The sequence below is a fragment of the Ammospiza caudacuta genome, chromosome 5, assembly GCF_027887145.1.
Source record: "Ammospiza caudacuta isolate bAmmCau1 chromosome 5, bAmmCau1.pri, whole genome shotgun sequence".
NCBI lineage: Eukaryota > Metazoa > Chordata > Aves > Passeriformes > Passerellidae > Ammospiza > Ammospiza caudacuta.
The window spans coordinates 27,003,476-27,024,872 of NC_080597.1; the positions used below are offsets into that span (position 1 = coordinate 27,003,476).

The window sequence follows — 21,397 nt, forward strand, 5'->3', positions numbered from 1 at the left end:
CAGAAGAAAAAGCTTCTCTGCTGCTGTGTTGCCACCCTAGGCCTGATTTCCAGGCTGTTTCTTCTGTATTCTATCACACAAGGATCTAGCCTGAAGTCCACACTGAATGGCACAGAGCAAATATACTTAGGTACTTGTAAGAGGGTAACAGAGTAAGCTCCAACTCTGGTATTTAAACATAACTTTTTTAAAGTTTGGTTAGCTAATAACTGCCTTAATACCTTCATAAAGGGAAAAAAGTTGATCTCCCTTCAGTTTTTCCATGGAGTACCAGAAAGCTATTACACAGCATCAAATTCCAACAAAAGTCTATTTTTAGTGTCAAATCAGGAGTACAATACCAACTGAACTGATAAAAGGCAGAAAGATTCTCTGTGCCCTAGACTTGTCAGTGCTAAACAGGGTGTCTCTTTGGCTGTGGATTTTGAAGAGGAAGTCATAAAAAAAAAAAAACAGCTCAGCTCCTACATCAACAACTCATCTCTTCATAGTCCACGGAGGAAGTTATACCAAAGGATGAACTGATGGCATCCAATTCAAGGTGTGAGGCTTCAGGTAGCAAGAAGGAAACTGCTTCCAAAACCTTATCAATCAAGCTGCAGCATCATTGCCCCATTATTTTTTTGGTCTGTGTTTACCATGTCAAGTGGCTGCACTGCATCAGCGATTCATCAGCACAGCAACATGGCCGAAATTAAGAAAGGGTATGAAGATGAAAGTATTGCAACAGAAGGTAAAGGGGAAGACAGGGCATAGCTCTCTTGCCTGGACCACAGGGGCATTTACTAATATGCTGAAACTTTGGTTTAGGTCTGTTGATAATAAAGGGGAATACAGATGGAGAGTAATACCATCCTGCAGAAACGGACTCCTCCTGGCTTGTTTGTGCAAAGGAAGGTTAACAATGTTAGTGAGTTATTCAGGAAGTAATGGATACCTTCTTGCCCTGAGCAAATTCCTTTTCAATAACAGTAGTATTTTCCTAGGCAATATGACTATATCAAGGTATAATGGCCACTATATTTATCTACAGAGGCCCTGTACTGCTGGGATCTAATTTACTATGGCTTAGAAAGCAGTTTAAAAATCCTGGGATAGTAAAGTTGCTAGAGAGAGGAATAAAATTCTATCCTTTATTGCTTGGGTTGAAAACTGGGTTTTAATGTCCCTTTTTAAGGGTATAAAATGCATTCTCTTCAACTTAGAGACTCAAAGACTAATAAATCCTTAACGTAAATTGTAAATACACCTATGAGAGGGAAGAAATCAGCTAACAAATACTACATTCTGCCCATTTTTTTATCCTTATCGTCACAGATGCCTTATTTCTTCTTTTATTCAAATAACATTCTTTCATTTGACCCTCTGAGAAGAATAATCCGTGACTTTCCCTAGCAGCCTTATGTACCTAATGAAGACAAAATAGCTGAATGCCTGAAATAAGGCTTCAGCGTGGGAAACGGCACAAGGATATAATCAGCAAAGAAGAAAGGAATGACTGCAGCTAATGAAGAGCTAACACCAATAAACACTGAATGACATCTCCTGAAAAACAACAAAACCCAATTGCTAAAAGACTTTGGTGGAACACAGCACCAACCTGTGATAAGTATGGGTGGGTGGGAAGAGACCAAACACACGTGTTAAGGACTGCAGATACTTCCATTACATAATGGGAGTAAGAAAACCCAGGCAAAATCGCCATTAGCAGAACTAAAAGCAAAATATTTCAACAAGGGTATTGGCAGTTGTCAAGCCACATAAAGAAACAGCAGACTGCTCAAATGTAAAAGGCATTAATAAAGCATAAGAAAAGAAGTATAAATAGATATAAAACAGAGAAATATTTCAAGATGACAGAAAAGCTACCGAAAAATTTTAGTTATAGAATATAATATCCCCAACTTCAATTCACAATGATCAGCAAAGGTCAGTTGTCAGAAATGCAACTCTTTTTCTGATCTCATTCTGAGCAAAGCACTCTTTAACCATACCTGTGCCACTACCATCTAGCTGGATTACTCTCATGGCTGCAGCAAACAGTTCCCTCCATCTGACTGGTTCCTAGGGGAACTATGGGCATAAGACTATTCAGAAAAGCATATGTGTGTAAAGACTAACTGCACTACTGGTCTCCCACTTTATAAACAAGAGAGAATCTATTCTTCAAAGTCTTTTCAGTGTATATACTTAATATGGGACTTCCAAGAGGCATACAGATAGATACCAACCTGTGATTTAACAGATCTCACATGCACTGAGTACGGAAAACACCTGCACTTTGTTACATGGGATGTCCCAACAAACTGGCATTTGTGTCAATGATCGTACTTGAATCAGGAGGATTTTGGCTTTCGTAGGAGCAGACTGGCTATAGATCTGATATTCAGCATCACTGCAGTCTGTGAGGTCACATACTGTGACCTTCAAACACCTCACGTTAAGGTTCATCCACCTTCCCTTCTTTCTCTGACAGGCAACCATGACAAAAAGCAAACCTAAAAACCCCACACCCAAAGAAAAAGTACTGTGACTTCCATTCTGTGGCATTTTCTGATCAAATCCTGGCAAAATCAGACTCTTGCATTAGGTATTAATTGCAACCTCCTTATTCTTCCAATCCCTTTCTAATAAAGACAGACTGAATGAGTAGCAACTCACTTGGTTTAGATGAAATGAATGGTTTGAAGTAACTATGGCTAGTCAACACATGCATTTATTGTGTCCCAGTTTCTATGCAATATAGTCTCATTTTATCTGAATCCAGATTTAAGCTCTGAAGTGTAACCATGCCATCTGATAAGTACTGTAACTGCTAGAGAAACTACTCACTTGGATAACAAAGTAACAATATATTAAATTGTTCCCTGTTCCCAAATTTCCAGAAAGCAACAGTGACCAGAAAAATCTTTTTTCATCCTTGTGTGACCTGAAGAATGCAGTTTCCCTTTCAGATAAAGGCCTTCCTATGGTTATCTAATGGTAATGTCACTACAAACTGGATTAGAGACGCCCAGAAACCTTGAAATTCGTACACAGATAGTCAGCTGCATCCAAAGTCTAAGTCTGAAGGAAATCAAATGCTCCAAATTGTGCTTAATGTAGTTAACTTTGCCCTTTAGGTAGGATAAACCAGTAAGAACATATTACACAGTGATTAGATTAATTCTTGAGTAAAATTCAGATGGCTGGCTCTATCTGTCTATTTCAAATTATTTCAGTGACGATCATTTTTCCCGTACTCTGCTCCGTAGCAGCAGCTGCTCAAGAAAAACAGCAGTTCTCTGTCTGGGGTGAAGTTGACAGCAACTGGGGACAACACTGCTGTCAGAGTTCAGCTCCCAGTTCTGAAATGCCATTCTACTGGAAATACCAAGGAGCCTAAATCCGGCTACATATACCACGGGATGTAAAATATCTCTATCTCAGCTTTCAACAGAAAGCTCGAGTCTCATGACATTTACTCCTTTGGCCCCTGTCAGTCTTCCTCCAGACCCCACAAAGAATCGGAGCTAGCTGCCATAAATGGTTGGAAAACAAGATGTTGTTCTCCAAGCACTTGGAAATGAGCAGCACTGTTTTAGCTTAGAGAGACCATGGCAAGGAGCCAGGGTGACAGGTGCCCTAGAAATAAAGATGATGATCAAACTGTTGCCAATGTAAGCCGCTGCTGTCCTCCTGACCTGTAAGAAAGGGTAGCCCATGCTCGCCAGGTGTAGCAGGAACAATGGACCAGAAAACACGAAGACATGCTTGCTGGTAATACCTGAAGTGTCTCCTCAACAAAATCCATCTGCAAAGGAATTTCAGTGGGTCTCATGAGATGCAATCCTATTGCTAACCCTTTGTAGAGCCTGGCAGCAAGCCAGCTTGATGCTGCTGTGACATCAGAGTGCAGTTCGTTGAAATCCAAAGGCAGCAAGAGTTAAAAGCACAGATTCCTCCTAAAACTCCATGAGCTACAAACCTCTTGTGTGGGCAGCAGCAGCAATTAAATGCACTAAACAATTGGCTGGCCTTTGGAAACAGAGGTGGGAAGAGACAGGTCATGGCGGACTGCCTGCCCTCACCCCCAGGTAAATAACAGCACAGTATCTGCTGAGGTTTTCCGTTAAAATCCATGAGACAGTTCTCATCATTTTATCAACAGCCTCTGGAGACAGCAGCCTCTGACCTTTATCAGGAAGAGCACCCTTGTCCTCTAATCACAGACTTCCTGGAAAATGCAATCTAGCTGGCAATTAATACAGAATGGAAGGGGGGAAGGGGGGAAAAAAGCCTCCCAACATCAAATTATCACTGCAATATGTTTTAAGTATGTCCCCACCAAAATGCAGAATTCAAGCAGATTCTGACAACCTATTTCACTCCCACAAGCATTATTTAACAGTTTCTACTAAAAAGATTTTTCTCACCTCTCCCTCCACCAGAAAACCTGCCCCCTCCCACCCCCAGTCTTGCTTTGCAGATGTTGCCTGCGGCAGCACAGCATCTTGCTGTGAAAGCTCCAACACAGGGGTGCAGAGCGTGACCTGGGCAGAATTACATGTGCCATTTCCACTGGGAAATCTAAGAGACTTATTAAGCCAAGACAGTGCTGATTAATCTACTAATGGAATGAATCAAAAGTGCGTTCCTGGCCCCTTCCCTTTCACATCCCAAAACCTCGGGGGAGCTGAAACCATCTGGCAAATGCCTACTCTGAGCAACATTATGCTACTGCTGGAAATACCTCTCCCTTAATACTAAGGAGAATGAAACCATCTTCCATCCACCAGGTATTGTCGGGAGCATCTGCATGGCTGGCTGAGGTAGGCTGCCTGCACACAGCATCCTTCCCCAGGCAATGCAGAGCTGCTCACTCACCATGCAGGGGAAGCCAGCAGAGCAGAGCAGAGAGCGATCCCGTTCATTTACTTGGGGTCCTGCTGAAGCTGTGCTGGACTTGGTGTAAGGCACACAGGGGCAGATCCCAGCCACAGGCAGGCAGAGGCACACTCCCTGCCCAGCCTGAGCAAATGCTCCTCCTCAATCCTCTCATTCCTTTCTTCATGCAGGTACGGCAGCAAGGACAGGTTTGTTTACGTTAATTAAAGAAAAATAATAATAACGATCTCTCTTCTAAACACATTCATAATGGAAATGTGACCAGAGAGCTTACAGGGAAATCAAAACATCAGACCAGTCCAAGGTCCATACACAGCAGATATTACTGAGACAGAACGAACGACTGACTCAGAGATGCTGCATACCCCACACCATTTGAGTAATAAGGATGCTCAGGAAGAAACAGAGCTGAGGCAGCTGTCACAAAGAAAGGATCTTGGGCACTTCCAAGATCATATAGGAGCAGAGGAACCTCCTATCTCACAATTTAAACGCACACCAAAAAAAAAAAAAACAAAAAAAACAGAGAAAGAGCAGACATATGGCTGTGGAATAATGTCAGTGCTTTTAACTGTCACAAAATAACACAAATACAGGGCAAGGGAGTCAAGAGGTCCTCCATGCTCAGGGACAGCACAGAGCATGTTTAGACAAACATCCATCAGGAATTTCCTAACTTGTTATTACAGACTCCTAGAAACTGGAACTCTGATCCCCTAAATTACCCTTCCACTACTTCACTACATTGAATCAGAAAATGTTGGTTTACTCCACAATATTCAATTTAAGCCTTTCTTGATACCAATTAAGCTGTCTTCAATGGACATAGTAAATAATCAATCCCCATCCTCCATATTTTCTACTCTGTCGATTTTAAAAGAAGGAACAAGCCTGGTATTTTCCTATTACGTCAGGCTCTTTGAGCCTCCTTTTCTTGGTCTTCCCTGGACATTTTCTAGATTTCACTGTGTAACGTCCTGAAGTGCCTACAAGCAGGCACAGTGCTCCACTTGCTGTATTAAGCCGCAAAGAATAACTGTCTTCTGCAGTTTACTTGACACACCTGGAAATGCATTCCATGTTTTCAAGATTACAAAAACCAGCACCACATACTCAGTTTGTTATCTCCTATTACCCCAGATCTTTCCTTGGATATTACTGCTTAGCCAGTTAGTCTCCATTTTATACTGTATATACAGTTCCTTTTGTTAATACTGCTTGGTTTTGTTTAATTTCACATTGTTGGATTTCAGGGCATTTCTGGAATTTACGGTGATCTTTCCAATTTCTAATCCTACCTTCCAAAGGCTGCCAGGCCCTGCACATACATATGTTCAGTCACTGTTTTATTACCCTCAATTTTGAGGAGCATTAGAGAACAGCAGAGCAGGCAAGCCAGACCACGTTAAGACTCCAGATCAGACACACACTCACAGAAAAGCATGATATAATTGTTCCACATACGGTTTTCCAATGAGGTGTTCAGCCCCTTCTTAATTTCACCTTTCATTTGTCTAGTTTATGTAAAGGTCATGTGGGACTATGTCCAACGCCAGTAGCTTTCTCTGTCTGCCAGCCCTGCTGCCATGTCAAACAAAAAAACAAAATTGATCTGACATGATTAGCCCTTAAAAATTAGCAATGTATGCCTGCTGTTGGCTTAATTTCCTTTAGTAAAGGATCTAACCATAAGCATCTGATCTTTTCCAGCATCTTTCCACATTCTGTAACTGCACTGACCAATTGAATTTCTTGGGATCTCTAGCCACCTTTAAAAAAATTAAGATGCAAGAACAATATTTATTCACGCACATGCTCTTCATTCACTTGAAAGCTGTGCGATTTCATGATGTGCAGAATGCACATTGGGGAAAACCCAGCACGCCAGCCCATGCCCAAAGGAGGGACCATCTCTCACAGTGCCAGCAGCGCTGGGCAGCACCCCTCCCTCTGGAGTAACCAGCTGGGGCCAGGATCCTGCTCCAGCCAGGAAAGCCTGGAGAGTGCCTGCTTGGGCTCCCCTCTAAAAGCAAGGCTATTCTGAGCGCTCCTCCTCCAACCACCCTCCTAGATCTGCTTCTGCTCACAGATCAAAGGCTTTTGTGGAAACCTTTTCCACCGTGATTCTTCAGCGAACCAAACGGCGGCACAGGACGCACGAAGGGGCTGCCCTCTCCCCATCCCTCTAAGCACAGCTTCCCTCGCCCACAAGAGCCGCTCCAGAAGCACCCATGAGGAATCACTCCCAGACCCTTGCGGGACGCCAGAGGCCGAGCCCCCGTGTCCGTGCGGCGGGCTGTGCTGCGCGGGGCAGCCCGAGGCGGCGGGCAAGGCCGGGCCGGGCCGGGGAGCGCTGGGCTGGCCGTGCGCCGGCTGCCCTCTCCCGGCAGCGCAGCGCCAGCGCCGCCCGGCCCGCGGGGCACCCCCTGGCACGGCACGGCACGGCACAGAGCCCTCTCCCGGCAGCGCAGCGCCGCCCGGCCCGCGGGGCACCCCCTGGCACGGCACGGCACAGAGCCCTCTCCTGGCAGTGCGGCGCCAGCGCCGCCCGGCCCGCGGGGCACCCCCTGGCACCGCACGGCACAGAGCCCTGGCTCCCAAGAGCGCGGGCTGTCCAGCAGCAACGCACTGCGGCACTTCTGGGTACCTAGAAATAACAGCTTCACAGGTATTATTCAAGTGGTTTTAAAAAAATAATTTATGTCTATGTATCTATATACAGATCTATATATATATATCTAGGGAAGACAAGAAAGAAAGGAAAGAAAAGAAAGAAAGAAAAGAAAGAAAGAAAAGAAAGAAAGAAAAAAAAGAAAGAAAAAGAAAGAAAAGAAAGAAAGAAAGAAAAGAAAGAAAAGAAAGAAAGAAAGAAAGAAAGAAAGAAAGAAAGAAAGAAAGAAAGAAAGAAAGAAAGAAAGAAAGAAAGAAAGAAAGAAAGAAAGAAAGAAAGAAAGAAAGAAAGAAAGAAAGAAAGAAAGAAAGAAAGAAAGAAAGAAAGAAAGAAAGAAAGAAAGAAAGAAAGAAAGAAAGAAAGAAAGATGCTGAGGACCCCAAGTGCCCCCCTCATCCAAGAGCTTTAAAACCACCCCAGTTTTAAGTTAGCGATGTACAGAAGAACTTTTTCCCCATAAAAAACCACCTAAAGTAGGGAGCTGTTGCCACAGGATGCTGTGGATGCCAAAGGTTTAGACAGGCTCCGAAACCATTTAGAGAAATTCAATAAAGAAAAAAATCTATCACAGGTGACTTTAAAAAAGAATAAAAAATCTATAGCCAGGAAATCCCAAAGCCACAGGATTGCTTCAAGAGCACAGCAGAGGGGAAGTATCCCCGAATCTTGGCGCTGCTCCCTCTGTTTTAAGTACTTGCTATTAGACACTGTCAAAGCCAGAACACTGGAAGGCAGAGACCTTCTGTCTGACCCGGAATAGCTGCTTTCATGCCCTCAATAGGATATCATAGCTATCAACAGGCCATTTTCTCTGCACCATTTGGTTTTAGTCCTACAACTGATCCAGACTACTTCTAACACACACGCCACACTCTGGCGTAATCATTCAGAAGGGAAAATCTAAACAAGATGCTGTCCCTCTTGCCAGAGGAACTGAGGGGCTTGGGAATCTCTAAGACATGAGATAACACTCATATGGTCACCACAGGAGAAAAAGTGGTCTCCTGGTATCTCCCAAGGATGACTCACATCTCCCCTCTTTAACCCTTAAGCAGAGATGAGAAATTGCTTGAATCAGAGGACTCAAACATGAAAGGAATTTGTATTACATCATGCAAGCCCATTTCCTGCCAACGCCTTACAACCCCAGAGCTTTGGCCGGACTATTCATCAGCAAGGTATTTGTTACTTCCTTTGAGAAGCTGTTTATAGGCCTTAAGGAGCTTACTTCGAGGAAGTCTTCCCATGTATCTGAATTAGGTGCACTTCTTAACTATTTCTTCTCTTACAACTTTTTTCCACGTGGTTACTTACTATCTTTTGTTATTGATTATGAGAAAGGCATGCACTGGCAATGGAGTTCACTGGATATGTTTCTGGAAGGTATTCAGGGCTCTGTAAGGAAAGGATTCTGCCTCGTATTCAGAGATTAGAAAGGCAGCAGACATGAGGGAAGAGGGGAATAAATATACAGCCAGAGTGATCTACTTGCAAGACTCATGTCAACTGCAAGACATTGTGCTTCCTGTATTATTTAAGGGGTTTGATGCTAGGAAATCTGCTAAACAAAGGAAAGGAGAGATTTGGGGAAATGTGGCTAATACAAGCACAGAGACTTGGTTCAGAGTGAAATTTCAGAAGGTTTATAACAAACTAAGCTATTTGGTGGTTTGTGTCTTACAACTTTTTTAATCCCCCTTATAACTTTTTTAACCCCCTTTTAATCCCCCTTCTTGCAGCATCTTAGGGATATAGTCTCGCATGAGAAAACAAGGAACCACTTCTTCATGCTTCAAGTGATCTAGCAAGTGCCTGACCAGGACAGTTCTGGATTCAGGGGAGATGCTTCACCAGATTAGTCTCCGCAGATCTTGCTTTTCCAACTCATCCTTAATTGTTTAAACTTCAATCTGTAACCAACTCCTCCTTCAGTTTTTAGCTAAACATTCTGTTCTCTATCTTCCTTCTCACATACCACAATTTACATTGTTTTAACTTAACTCTCTTCACTCTCTCAACACGTTTTTACCTTCTGAATGTACTGTGAGTTTTAAGCAGCGTGGGATGCAATCTGGTAAAGGACTTCTCAGGTTCCTTCCCTCCTGCAGTGTTAAATGGCTTTCCATAAGCACATCTGAACTGGCCTAAGCTCCTCATAGCTTCATGATACAGTAACATCCCAGCAGTTCTCCCCCTACACACTCTTGAACCCCTTTGTGCGCAGCCACCTCACAGATGCTTCTCACCTCCTGAGTACATTGGACATTTTTGCCCAGACTACGTTCTCTGAAATGAAGCTCATTATTTTCTATGGGATACTGCAGGTAAGTCAGTAATAGATTATCCCTTCAGTCCTGTCCAGTACAGTGTGGAAACACTTCACTGCTTGCCTGAAGAGGGGCTGTAGGAGTCAGGATGCAGCAGATTTAGCAGACTTACCCCAATCCACCTAATTTTAAACATAAGCAAAGTGCTTAGTGCAGTTTTCCCTCATTAGCTTGGTCCCATCCCAGATTTCAGGCTGATTGCTTTCAAGCCAAGAGGGACTCCTTAAAAGTACCAGGAACACCAAGCCTGGTCTTCTCCACTTTTCTTGGAGGATCTCAGAAGCTTCCTGATCTTTGTCCTGGCTATTTACTCACAGAGCAAGGTGTTAAGACTTTATTTGAGCCTCTCTAGAACCTCCCTCTGCCCCTGAGTTTAATAATTTGTATTAAATACACTTTTCAAACAAAGAGTGTAAGAAACAAACAACCCAAAACCACACAAACAATGCTCCTTTCTAGCTCCTGAATAAGTTTACACTTCCACTGCCACCACCTCACAGGTTACAGAGCCACATAACATACACACTGGAGGTTTTATTTTCATAGTTACTAGGAGGAAAGCAAATTAAAAACTAAAACTTTTCAGGAAGACTACTTAGATTTGAACTTTGAGACAGGGAGTCTTTGTTACAAAAATGACCAAGCAGGGCACTAGAGAGACTGTGGTTGGTGCTATCATGGTACAAGTGAAAACAAACAAGTGACCAAACCATTTTCCTCCAGGATGACATTTTTGTTTGCTTCATGGCAAGAGCATCTCAAGTCTGTTGGCACTAAAGAGGTTTTTTTGGGTAGATATCCTAATCAATGCTGGGCCGCTTAGCTGCTAATCAAGTTGTGGCAATATTCCCAAATTCACACTTCATCCACATAATGGAGAAGAAGAAAAGATAGGTAAAAGAGTCTCAGACCACACAAATGAGAGAGGACAGGTTTCCCCCTCAGAATTCTGTGTGGAGATCCCTGCTGTTTGCTGCCAAGAGATCACCAATGAGCAGCAATGCCTCTGTGCAGCCAGCTCCAACAGGAAGCCCAGTGACCTGCTGTCCTGCCTCCCCATGAGAGCTCTCACACACCCTTCACATCTCAGGACGAAGGTCTTCCTTGCCAAACTCCCCACATCAGAAGGACTGGGCAAAGAAAACAAACAGAGAGGGGAAAAAAGCAACGGGGAGGCTTCCTGTTCTCACAGGCTGCCACCACTGCTGTTCATTTTCCCCTCACCAGCCTGTGGCCCAGGGAAGGCAGCACTCACATCCGCCTGGAGCCGGCGATGCCCCGTCAGATATTCCAATGCAGAAAGGGAGTGCAGAGCCAGGGGAAAGGCTGACAACCGGAGAGGATTTAACAGCATTTCACCTTAAGCTTGAACTCAAAACTGAGAGGATACTGATAAAGCTGTTCCTAGCAGTTGCCATAGGCAGCCACTACCTTGGGCTGCAGCCTCATCTACATACAGGAGAACAGCAGGTCAGGGCTAGCGAGTGCTCAGATGGAAAACCAGCTACTGAAATTAAGCTGTTGAAGGAAATGTCACTTGTGATAGGTAACAATGTTTCCACCACATTAGCACCAAACCAATGGTTCAGTTTGATTTAAGAATTGTACTTAGGGAAGTACAAGCTTTTAAAAGAGGCTTCAAACCAATATCCTAACCCGTTGTGATAGCTGAGGATCACTTTCCATAACAGAAGAGGTATAATAGCTCTAACATCCTGACCCAGTTCTGGTGTATGCAATTACCTCCTGCTTCCATAAACTCTCTCTCCTCCTCTCTTCCCTTTAATGGCAGCTAAATAAGGTGTTCTTGCTCATTTTGCTTCCTGTTGGGGAACAAAATTATTCTGTGCAGCTGCCAAATTCTGCCACGGAAGTGCCAGTATTCGGCACTCTAACAAATCTCAGATATCATGTCTAATACACTTGGACATGAAAAGCACTAGAGCAATATAATACAGGCCTTGGCTATATACAAAATGAGCTGGCACAGTCAGCATGCAACAGCCTTCTGGAAGAAGAATATGTATTCTTGATGAGTTTGTCTGTATGTAAAAGCTGTATCAGTGTAGCTGTACCAGTCATTTTCCATGTTGAGACCAGCTCAAAGTACCTAAGAGCTGTTTGTCACAGCTCGGGAAATGAAGCAAAGAAGTCTTGGTTCACTGCATTTTAGGCAGGCGCCTGCATTACAAAAAGAGAAATACCATTTCATTGGCAGACCTAACAGAAGGCTGAAAAACTGAATAGTCCCAAGGGAATAAGCTCTCCCCACCAAAAGACCTAGTTCTCATCTCGGCAATGTTACACTATGTTACACCAATATTCTGTCATTTTCCCTTTACCATGGGCTTTGTCCCTGCCATCAGCCTAGCTCTGGGAAAAGAAAGGGTATCCTGCCATTCCTGAATGGCCATTAGGCACCCACAGAGCAAACCCTGAATTCTGAGAACAGTCTCAGAGACCTCTCCAGCTCCTTACAGGAGTGTAATATAGATCTAGTAGTGCAATACTTCAGCAACAGAAAGCACCTTTTTAGGCAAACTTATACAATAATGATTTAGCACACATGCTCCCTGGTTCCTATGACCACAAAAAGTCCAGCAAGTTGGCCCTCTGGTGGGGCAGAGGAGGAACAAGGGGGCTGCACAACCACCCAGAGCTTTGGGTTATCATAAAGCAATCACACAACACCAGAATTCTGTGAGAAAGAGCCTCAACATGAACCCCATCTCACTTGTTTCAGTACTGCTGCTGGTGCATGGTGACAACAGAATGCTTCAGTACATGGGAAAAGATACAAAATAAACCCTGTTCTGGAGACCTAAGCATTCCCAAGTGGCCAAAGTGAGGACTCAAACCAATCACACATTTCCACTGGCAGGAATAAAAACTCCAATAATCTGGAACATTTGGGTATGATTTAACCACTAGAGGGTGTAAAAACAGCACAGTGAAAGGTTTGCAGCCAGCAATTTAACAGCATTCAGAGCCTGAAGGAATGAAAAAGGCATTCAAACAAATGAAGGAGGAGTAAGATGCTACATAAAGTGAAAGAAAGAGCAGAATTTGACTACTGTGGTCACAGGATGAAAAACCCTAAAAATAAGTTCAGCTTTGTTACTCCTCCTTAAGAAAACAGTGTGGGGAAAAACCACAGTACAAATACTTACAGTAAAGTAGTGCAATGGGGACGAGCACAATACACTGACTTACCCTCACCAGCTCAAATCCAGCTCCTAATTTGAGGAAATCCAACACAATTGCTCCTGTGTCTCATAATTACTTTGTAACAAGGTTAGGACCCCTACACATATTCCCACATCACTTCCTCCTTTCCCAGTGCAAAAAAGCAGGTGATGGATCAGCCATTGCTGATCTCCCAGCCTGTGGCAACAGAAGACTTCTTTTTCTGCTATCAAGTTAAAGCCTTGCAATCAGATTAGCTAAAAGCCTTGAAACCTCATTAGTGAAAACCAGATCTGAATTTAAGCTGCTTCAGGGACATAAGCAAGACAGAAGGACAAATACTTACTACGGATCAAAATGTCATAGAGAGCAGGAAGAAAAATCAAATTAAACAAAAAACAGTCAAAAATATTTTAACAAGCATTTGCTAAATGAAAACATACAAGTTAAACTGCAGCTGTTTGTCCTCCAAGAAAAAGCTATCTGCCATCTGAAATACATGCACACTTGCTAGCATTCATTACCCCCCATGCTCACCCATATAGAGCTCCCCAGGGCTACCCAAGCTGTAATTCTCATTTCACATCCTGGCTGTAGTATACCCTCCCATGCCCATCTATGCTGATCTAGCAATCTGCCAGCAATAGCAGTTCTGGACATTCAAATCAGAAGAGTTTTTAAGGGATGAGAAACAGGAAACCTGTGAAGTGGGATGCACTGGTAGGTATCAAAACACCCCTAAACAGGTAGGTAAAGTGAAGCACCAAAATATCGTACAGAAGGTGCTACTAGAATGGGAAAGCCAAAAGATAGCCACTTTAAGGATCTGACTGGCTCTGCCTCACAGCCTAGCTTACCTCACTTAGGCTGGACAGAGTAGGGACACAACTCTCACAGCATCCCAGTGTGCAGTATTTATTTGCGCTAGTTAGTAGTTTAATATATCCCAGAAGACATTCTGAATAATTTCCTCCTATAAACTTGTACTCACATACCAGGCACCAAAGACTTAAGCTCTTCAGTTGCTGAGGCTGCACTATGCTGCACTTCCTTCATAAAAACATCTCCCATTAAGCTGTTATTACATATACCCAGACCTCATCAAGAGATGATGAAAATCACTTTCTTTATATAGCAGTACCTGAGAGTATTAAAGAATTTGATTTTGGTTTTGTTATTTGCTCATTACTGAAATGTGCTGCATTATTGATTTTCCGTGCATATTAATTTCCTGCTACACTGGTTCATACTCTGCTTTGCAGTAGCACTGCAGAACACTGAAAAAAACTTCATTCTAAGAAGGGAGATTTAATGTGTGACAGTTCTATCTTACAACCATTATATTTCATTTGTTCCAAAGCATCTCCTCCTTCCATCGTGCAAATTCATCAACTGGGATTTCTGTCTTCTGTCAGGAGGCAAGAGAATGCTTACAGATGCAGTGCACTGAACAGTGTAATTTTTACTGCTGTAGGAACACATCCTGAATAAGAGCAAGGGGCAGGGGCCCTGCAGGACTTGAAAGGAATGCAAGACAAGTTCACAGATATTAGAAACAATCCAACAGGACGTGTCATTCCCTACTCCACCAGCAAAGCAGACTCTCACAAAAACTCAGTGTTGTTTTGCTCCCCAGATGCCAGAATTACAGCAATAAGTATAAAACAGGGCCAAGCATGTACTGGCACTGAACATCTACATTCATTAACACTGAGGAGATACAGTGGGAGCTTAGGACAGGGATTCTAAGCTGTGACATTTCTAAGTATCAAGAATTTCCTGAGCTGTTAGTAACGTGGATGATATTTAACCCTTTACCAGGCATCTTGCCACATATTGCTGGAAGCCATAAAACCCCAGTCAATTAATCACATGTTGTCTCCACAAACAATCCACAATAGAACAAAACTATTTTCACCCCATAACATGACAGCCAGGAAACTGTCAGACAAAACACACCTAAGTGTACAGAGATGCAGGGACACACACATTTACTGCAATCAGACACTTACTTGATTGTCTCTTGCTGGATAGCCATGATAACCTGAAGTCAGAGGCTCGTTCTGCAAGACAAGAAAACAAAGAGTGAATGTAGGAGTTTCAAGGAATAGAAAGCAAGGAAATATAGGCCTGTCTTAACTCAGCCAAAGACAAGACCCTGCATGAAATGGGGGAAGAATGAGCTAAAGCATTCTGCAAACTTCCTTTTTTCCATGTAAGCCAATACACCTAAAATTTATTTTCAACTGCATGTGCCAAATTGTGTAGAAGGGAAAAAAACAAAACAATCAAAGCCATAAAATAAGCATTAAACTAATCCTACTCTACCCTCTGTAAAATCAGTTATGTATAATATTGGTCCTTTTCCAAAAAAATTTTATATGCAAACACATTTATTATGATGAAAACTGAAAAAAAACAGAACATAAAATTACAGAAGCTATTGTGTACCTCGCCCAGTCTTGAAGAAATGTTTCCCTAAACATTAGCTGTAAATGTGTCGTATTTTTTTCCTTTTCAAAACAATATTAATAGTTTAATATGAAGTTAAAAAGTAGTCAATGTAACTTCAAACACCCAGTAAGCCTGCACAATATCTCACGCTCCCAACAGGAAATCAATCCTCTAGGCCTCATTTCTTCAGCCCAGAAGGGATTCTGAGCCCACATGTTTGGTCACATATTGGCAGCTCCACCATCCTCTCTGCAGGAATATATGAACCTCCAACACTTCTGGAATTTCTCTATGAAATTCCCAAACCCATCTCTATTTTAGCAGTGCAGTGAGGATTAAGATAACATAATACTTCCTAAATTTTTATTTCTGTTTCTAAATTTATTTTTGGTTCCTCTCCCTCCAACACATCCTCTTTGGAATGGGGAAAGGGCACTCACATGCCTTTCTGTCTGAGCAGAGGATAAACCAAACTGGACAAAGTCTGTATCAACTCCACCCTGGTACCCCAGTGCATTCACAAGCAACTCCCAGCAGAATGCTAGGAGGAGGAGGAGGAGGAAAGGAAAGAGCCACCCTCCACAATCACTTTCTAAGTCTATCTCCTGTTATGACTTGTGAGGAGGAACTCAAGTGAGCCCTGCACTTTCTCCAGCAGCTCTTGGGGAAGGAGAGGAGGGAGAGAGGCCCTGACAAAACACAGCAAAACAATCTCAAATTGTCAAAAGCAAATACATCATGGGCATGAAGCTGACTGGAATGTACAGTCACTGTCAGGAAAGAGGTTTTGTTGAATGTTTAAAGTTTTGTGCTGGGACATTTGAGTGAAAGGCCAGCTCCTACCAGAGAGAGGTCTCCTACCCTACACACAGCCTGTGGCCACTGGCACAAATTTCACAGTTTGCACAAAATGCAATTTAACGCAACTCCTGCTGAAAAGCAAGGTGCTATTATTTTAGGGCAGAGATTAGCAATGCTATTTAAAGTTTGTATCCATCCTCCTTCTCTTCCTCTTTACCTCAAGCCTACCCAGGGGATTCTCTGTGGAAACCTGCCAGGAAACAATCACCCTCTCCTCATGCTCTCATGCTACAGTAGCATGCACAGTATGAAAGCTTCAAGGACAACAAAACTTTTAGCAGCCAATTTTTGGGGATTAACAGTAATTAATTAGGCTGGCCACTGTGTGAGCACATTCTTCTCAAATACTAGCAGCCAGAAAGCAGGTTAAGCACAAAACTCCACAAACTATTCAGAAACAGAAAGAAAAACACAGAAATTGGAAGAAGCAAATGGAGACCATCAACTACAACATCACTCGAAGTTTAAACTATGAAGTTGATGGAACAAGTTCATGATGGAAATGTACAGTTAGTCTTTTTCTCCCTCAGTGTAAGTACACCTTATAAGCACTGTGATTGTTTATCCCACAAACTGCAGTTTACCAATGTATGTCTAAATACCATAAACATCCATCCTATATCAGGAGAGATGGTCTTCTCTTGAAAGACTATTCCAGGCATGCTTTTAACAGTACTTATACACACACCTGCAAGGTCAGTATCTCAGACAAATTCCTGTGCAAATCTCTCAATACCCTCAAAACCAGAAAGATTTCTACAAAGAGAATAAGGAATTAATGGACAACTTGCCCTAATGGATATTGAGGATATGGGCAGTGAATGCAAGCTGAAAGTTACAATAAAGAAAGAAAAATATAATTGTTCTTTTCAGGATTATGTTCTTCACATAAGGGACTAATAAAGAGGGACTATCATCACAAGGCTGTGGCAGAAAAGAGACAGAACTGAACTTTGTGGGATTTCCTGAAATCACAGAACCTGGATGCCAAGAAACCACAACCAGAAACAGAACAGTTTCGAAAGTAGAAGCAAATCACAAAAGTGTGAATAGAAAGATGATTACAGAGATCTGAGGGCAGTCCACAATACGTAAGAAGCCAGAAAGAAACAAGAAAAATTGAATGGAGGGGGAAATGCCCCACATCCCACAATCTCTACTTTGTTTTTTGAAGGACAAACCTCACAGAATGCAGACTAGTAATGCCTGAGGGATATGGTTGCATCAGGAGGTAAAAGAAGAGGTGAAAGAGTGTTACATTAGTGAGAGTTCTGAGATAGCAGAGGTTAGAAAGAGGGCAGCAGCTGGAGCACTGAGGTCACAAAAAGGCCAAAGATATCTCTTTGCCTTTCATACAGCAATGCTACCACCAAGTACTGGACTCTTTGCAAAATCCCTGCTGTGCGTATCATTGCTCTAATTGAACTTAACTCTCCAAGAGAAGGCAGGAAGCGCCTAGGGAAACCGTCTCCGGCCAATAATCTCCAGTGCTGCCAATTTTACAGGTCACTAATGGTGAATCTGGGGCCTGCTGCACGATTATTCCATACAGAGTTTGCTTTTGTTGGAAACTAAACAGAGCAAGAAGTGAAAGCGTTAAACTCCTGCAATTGGAACAGCACAGTCCAGCAACATCCACACAGAAAACCCCTGCTAGTAGACAATCTAAGGCAGCAGAGGCTGGGGATACAGCTCAATCTCCTCCTCTGACTGCACATGAACAAAACTAATCTCACCAAATGGAAGTGGGAAAGGGAGAGGGAAGGTTTGACACAGATAAGTGCCCACCACAAACATAGAGGGACTCTGCCTTCTGGCAGCAGCCTGATGGGAGAGGGAATCCCCAGATAACTCCATCCCTTTCACACAGCTCCCTCCTGCCAATTACATTCTCTTTTGATGCCAACATGCACCCAGACATTCATAAAGAAATTGAGTTAGGTAGCACTACCCTGCAAAATCAAATCAAACTGCCACTGGGATGTTTCATTACTTTGTTTACCACTGAAAGGCATTTCTCAGGCACTTGCAATTTGCTTTATAGTAGGGAGAATAAAACTGGAAGCTAATACCAGAAATCAGCTTTCTGCAATACATATTGGGATTTTATTCAAACCATATTGATGATCTCACACATGAGCTTCCACACTTCCATAGGATGGGTGACCACTGTGGCTGTACCGCAGCAACAGCCCCTGTGCAGGCCAACTGGATTTGACAGGGTACAAGTCACAACTCAGTCAAATCCACAAAGTCTTTACCCCCCCTTTATTTCAAAGTTTTCCTATTCTTTCATTTCCCAGCCTTGCAAACACAAGACCTTTTCCACTGGCACTTGCAATAGTAAGGTCTGCCACAAACTGCAAGTCACAGGTACTGCCTCAGGTCAGAATATCAACTCAGCACAGTCATTTGTAGATGACTGAAGCTCAAAGTAAATACTCCTGCACATGCAGAACAGCCAGGCTTTGGAGTTTTTTGGAGTTTTGATACCTCTCAACTTGACACATTCCAAGAGCAGCTGAATTAGACACATCTTAAAAACATAAGAAATTGCCAATCAACAAAGATGCCATGAAGAGGTGATCAACTCTGCAGGTGGCACTAACTTATGAAAGGCCTCAAAGGACTGGAATAAAGTCATTCCTCTATGGAAAATGTCACAACTCCAACACATAATGGAAGGTCTGAAAGTCCTTCTACTCTTTTCCTAAAATTAAAACTAAATTTTAGCTTAAAAATGCAATAATCCTATTTTTGGACTAACCTGACCCCAGAATCAATCAATTTCACATCACAACTTGCCATTTTGCCAGATGCAACAATCACTGATCAGCAACTCTTTCCTGATAGCCGAATGAAACCTAGAGTCTGCAGATTAAAACTTTGCTCGTAGGAATCATTAGCTTAGTAAGTTCATCCACACTTCCCCCAGCCAGAAAATCAATTCCTGCTGAATCCAAGCTTCAGCTTCAAGTGCTGAGTCCTTTCCATTGCAAAGATAATCTCAGAAACATGACCAAGCAATCTCTTCCCTGGATCTGCAGCATTCCTGCTTTGTGACAATGCCAGGATAAGTGGAATGAGGTTAATGTAGTCCTTTCAAGTTCCATAACCACCTACTGGGCTCCAAACAGCAGCAGCAAAACTCACAGGAACAGCTCATGTCTCTGCTCTGGCTGCCCCCAAGAGCTAAGGCTGGTGCAGCAACCTGGTAGCTTGGAAAGAAGCAACCAGAAGGGAGAAAGCCAGAAACCCTCAGACTACACAGAGCAATGAAAAAAAGGCAACAAGAAATTACTTGTTCCCCCCAAAAGCAAAATGGGATTTTGAAGTGATGAGATAGCACAAGCTACACATTTATCAGACTTGTACTAGACAAACAGAAGCCACTTTCTCAGAGCACAGTGAATAAGATGTTCACAATGCGAAAAAAAAAAAAAGCTGAAAACACTGGCTACGAAGCTATTAATCTGAAAGTGACAGTTGCGAAAAAGTAAAGATCACGAGCCAGACAGAAATCCCAGTGCTGTTCATCACAGCCCAGTGGTTTCACCATCTTTTTTGTTTTACTTCTTGCATGCAGGAAAGACAGAAACCCTGTGTTGGGGAAAGGGGGGGGGCAGGTGGGGGGATTGTCTTGAAAAAGGCTTTTTAGTATTTAACTGTGGCAGAGCACTGCTAAAACTGTAAATGCCTTGATCTTATTATCAGTTGCTAAGAAAAAAGGCAATTCTTTATAAGATCCTTACTTGCACAAGTTATTGCATATAAACAAACAGGAAATAACCATTTCTTTGTCCAAGTGTATCTGATGCATTCAGTGTGCCTCCTCAGCTGTGTGTGCTGCCTCCTACCCCAACTTGTTTTTGGATAAAATTAATGGGGTAAGTAGCATCTAAGGGTGAATTACCAATTATTAATGAAAAACTGAACCAAGCAGTTTTTAAATGGATCTTAATGTCACCCTTCTCCCTCCATACTTATCCTAATTTGATATACAGCTCTTGCTAATCACTCTGCAGCACCAATAACTGTGTCTATAGTATGGGACGCTTCCCCTCAGCTGTCTTCACTTTCAATTAAACTTGCTTCATGGCTTTGGCTGTTTTCCACATGTGCAGACATCATCTAGGGAAGACCTTCCATTTATTTGCTTCCTTGTTGTGCCCTGACATCAACAACCTGTACAATTTGCTGGATGCAAGTAGCAGGACTTACATTTTACTTTTCACCCACTTCTCACCCATCCACTACCCTATCCCCCCTCCCCTTTTTTAAGTGTATTTGGGGACTAAAAGCTTGAGATTTTGATAAAAGCCACCCAACAAGTACACTGTGCACAGCTGCCCTTGATGGCTGGGAAGAATGCTGGCTAGCACAGCCCTGGCTTCCGACACCCACCCCACAGGCTGAGGCCCCTTCTTGAGGCAGGGAGAAGCAGGGGTGGGGCTGCCAGCGCAGGGCTCTGGCTGAAGGGACCCGGTGCTCACGAGAGAAGAGAAGCGTCCCCAAGCTGCTCTGAGCCCAGTAGAGGCCAGGACAGAGGCTCATCCGGCCCCTCTTCCTTCCTGGAATTCTGGCCCTGTTGCTGCAGCGACAGCAGCCTCCGGCCTAGCCCCCCCCCCACCCTGCTCCATATCCTCAAAGCCCCGTGTTTTCTGCAGAGCCGGTAGGACGGGGCAGGAGAGCTCCCGTGCTGCCATGGCCGTGGTGCCTCAGAGGGCTCCAGGGAATGCAGCTCCCGCCTGCAGCCTCTCACCCACTCCAGCCCCACAGCAGAAGGGGGTCCCTGTGCCGGGGGTCCACTCCAGCCTCTCAGCTGCACCAAGCTGCACACCCAGCCCTGTAGCAGGGCCATGGCACCCACGGAGCCCACAGGCTGCTGTGGGACGCAGCCCTTCCGCCCGGCCATCGGGAAGGGGCAGGACCCCAGCTGGAGAGAGGCCAGGCCTGCCAGAGGCTCCCCGGGCGGGAAGCCCAGTGACACAGTAAAGACAAGAAAGGAAAG

The 21,397-nt window shown here is 43.5% G+C and overlaps 1 protein-coding gene across 7 annotated transcripts in view; it reads right to left on the minus strand.

The window, feature by feature from the left end:
• The window catches only part of RBFOX2 (RNA binding fox-1 homolog 2), a 170,540-nt gene that overhangs the window by 120,485 nt on the left and 28,658 nt on the right, over window positions 1-21,397 (minus strand). For all 7 annotated transcript variants that reach the window (XR_009274768.1, XR_009274769.1, XM_058805412.1 and 4 more), the window contains exon 2: window positions 15,084-15,134. Coding sequence is in view for 5 of the 7 variants with exons in the window: in XM_058805412.1 (XP_058661395.1) it covers window positions 15,084-15,134 (51 nt within the window). In the remaining 2 variants the exon portion in view is untranslated. The remainder of the gene's footprint in view (window positions 1-15,083; window positions 15,135-21,397) is intronic.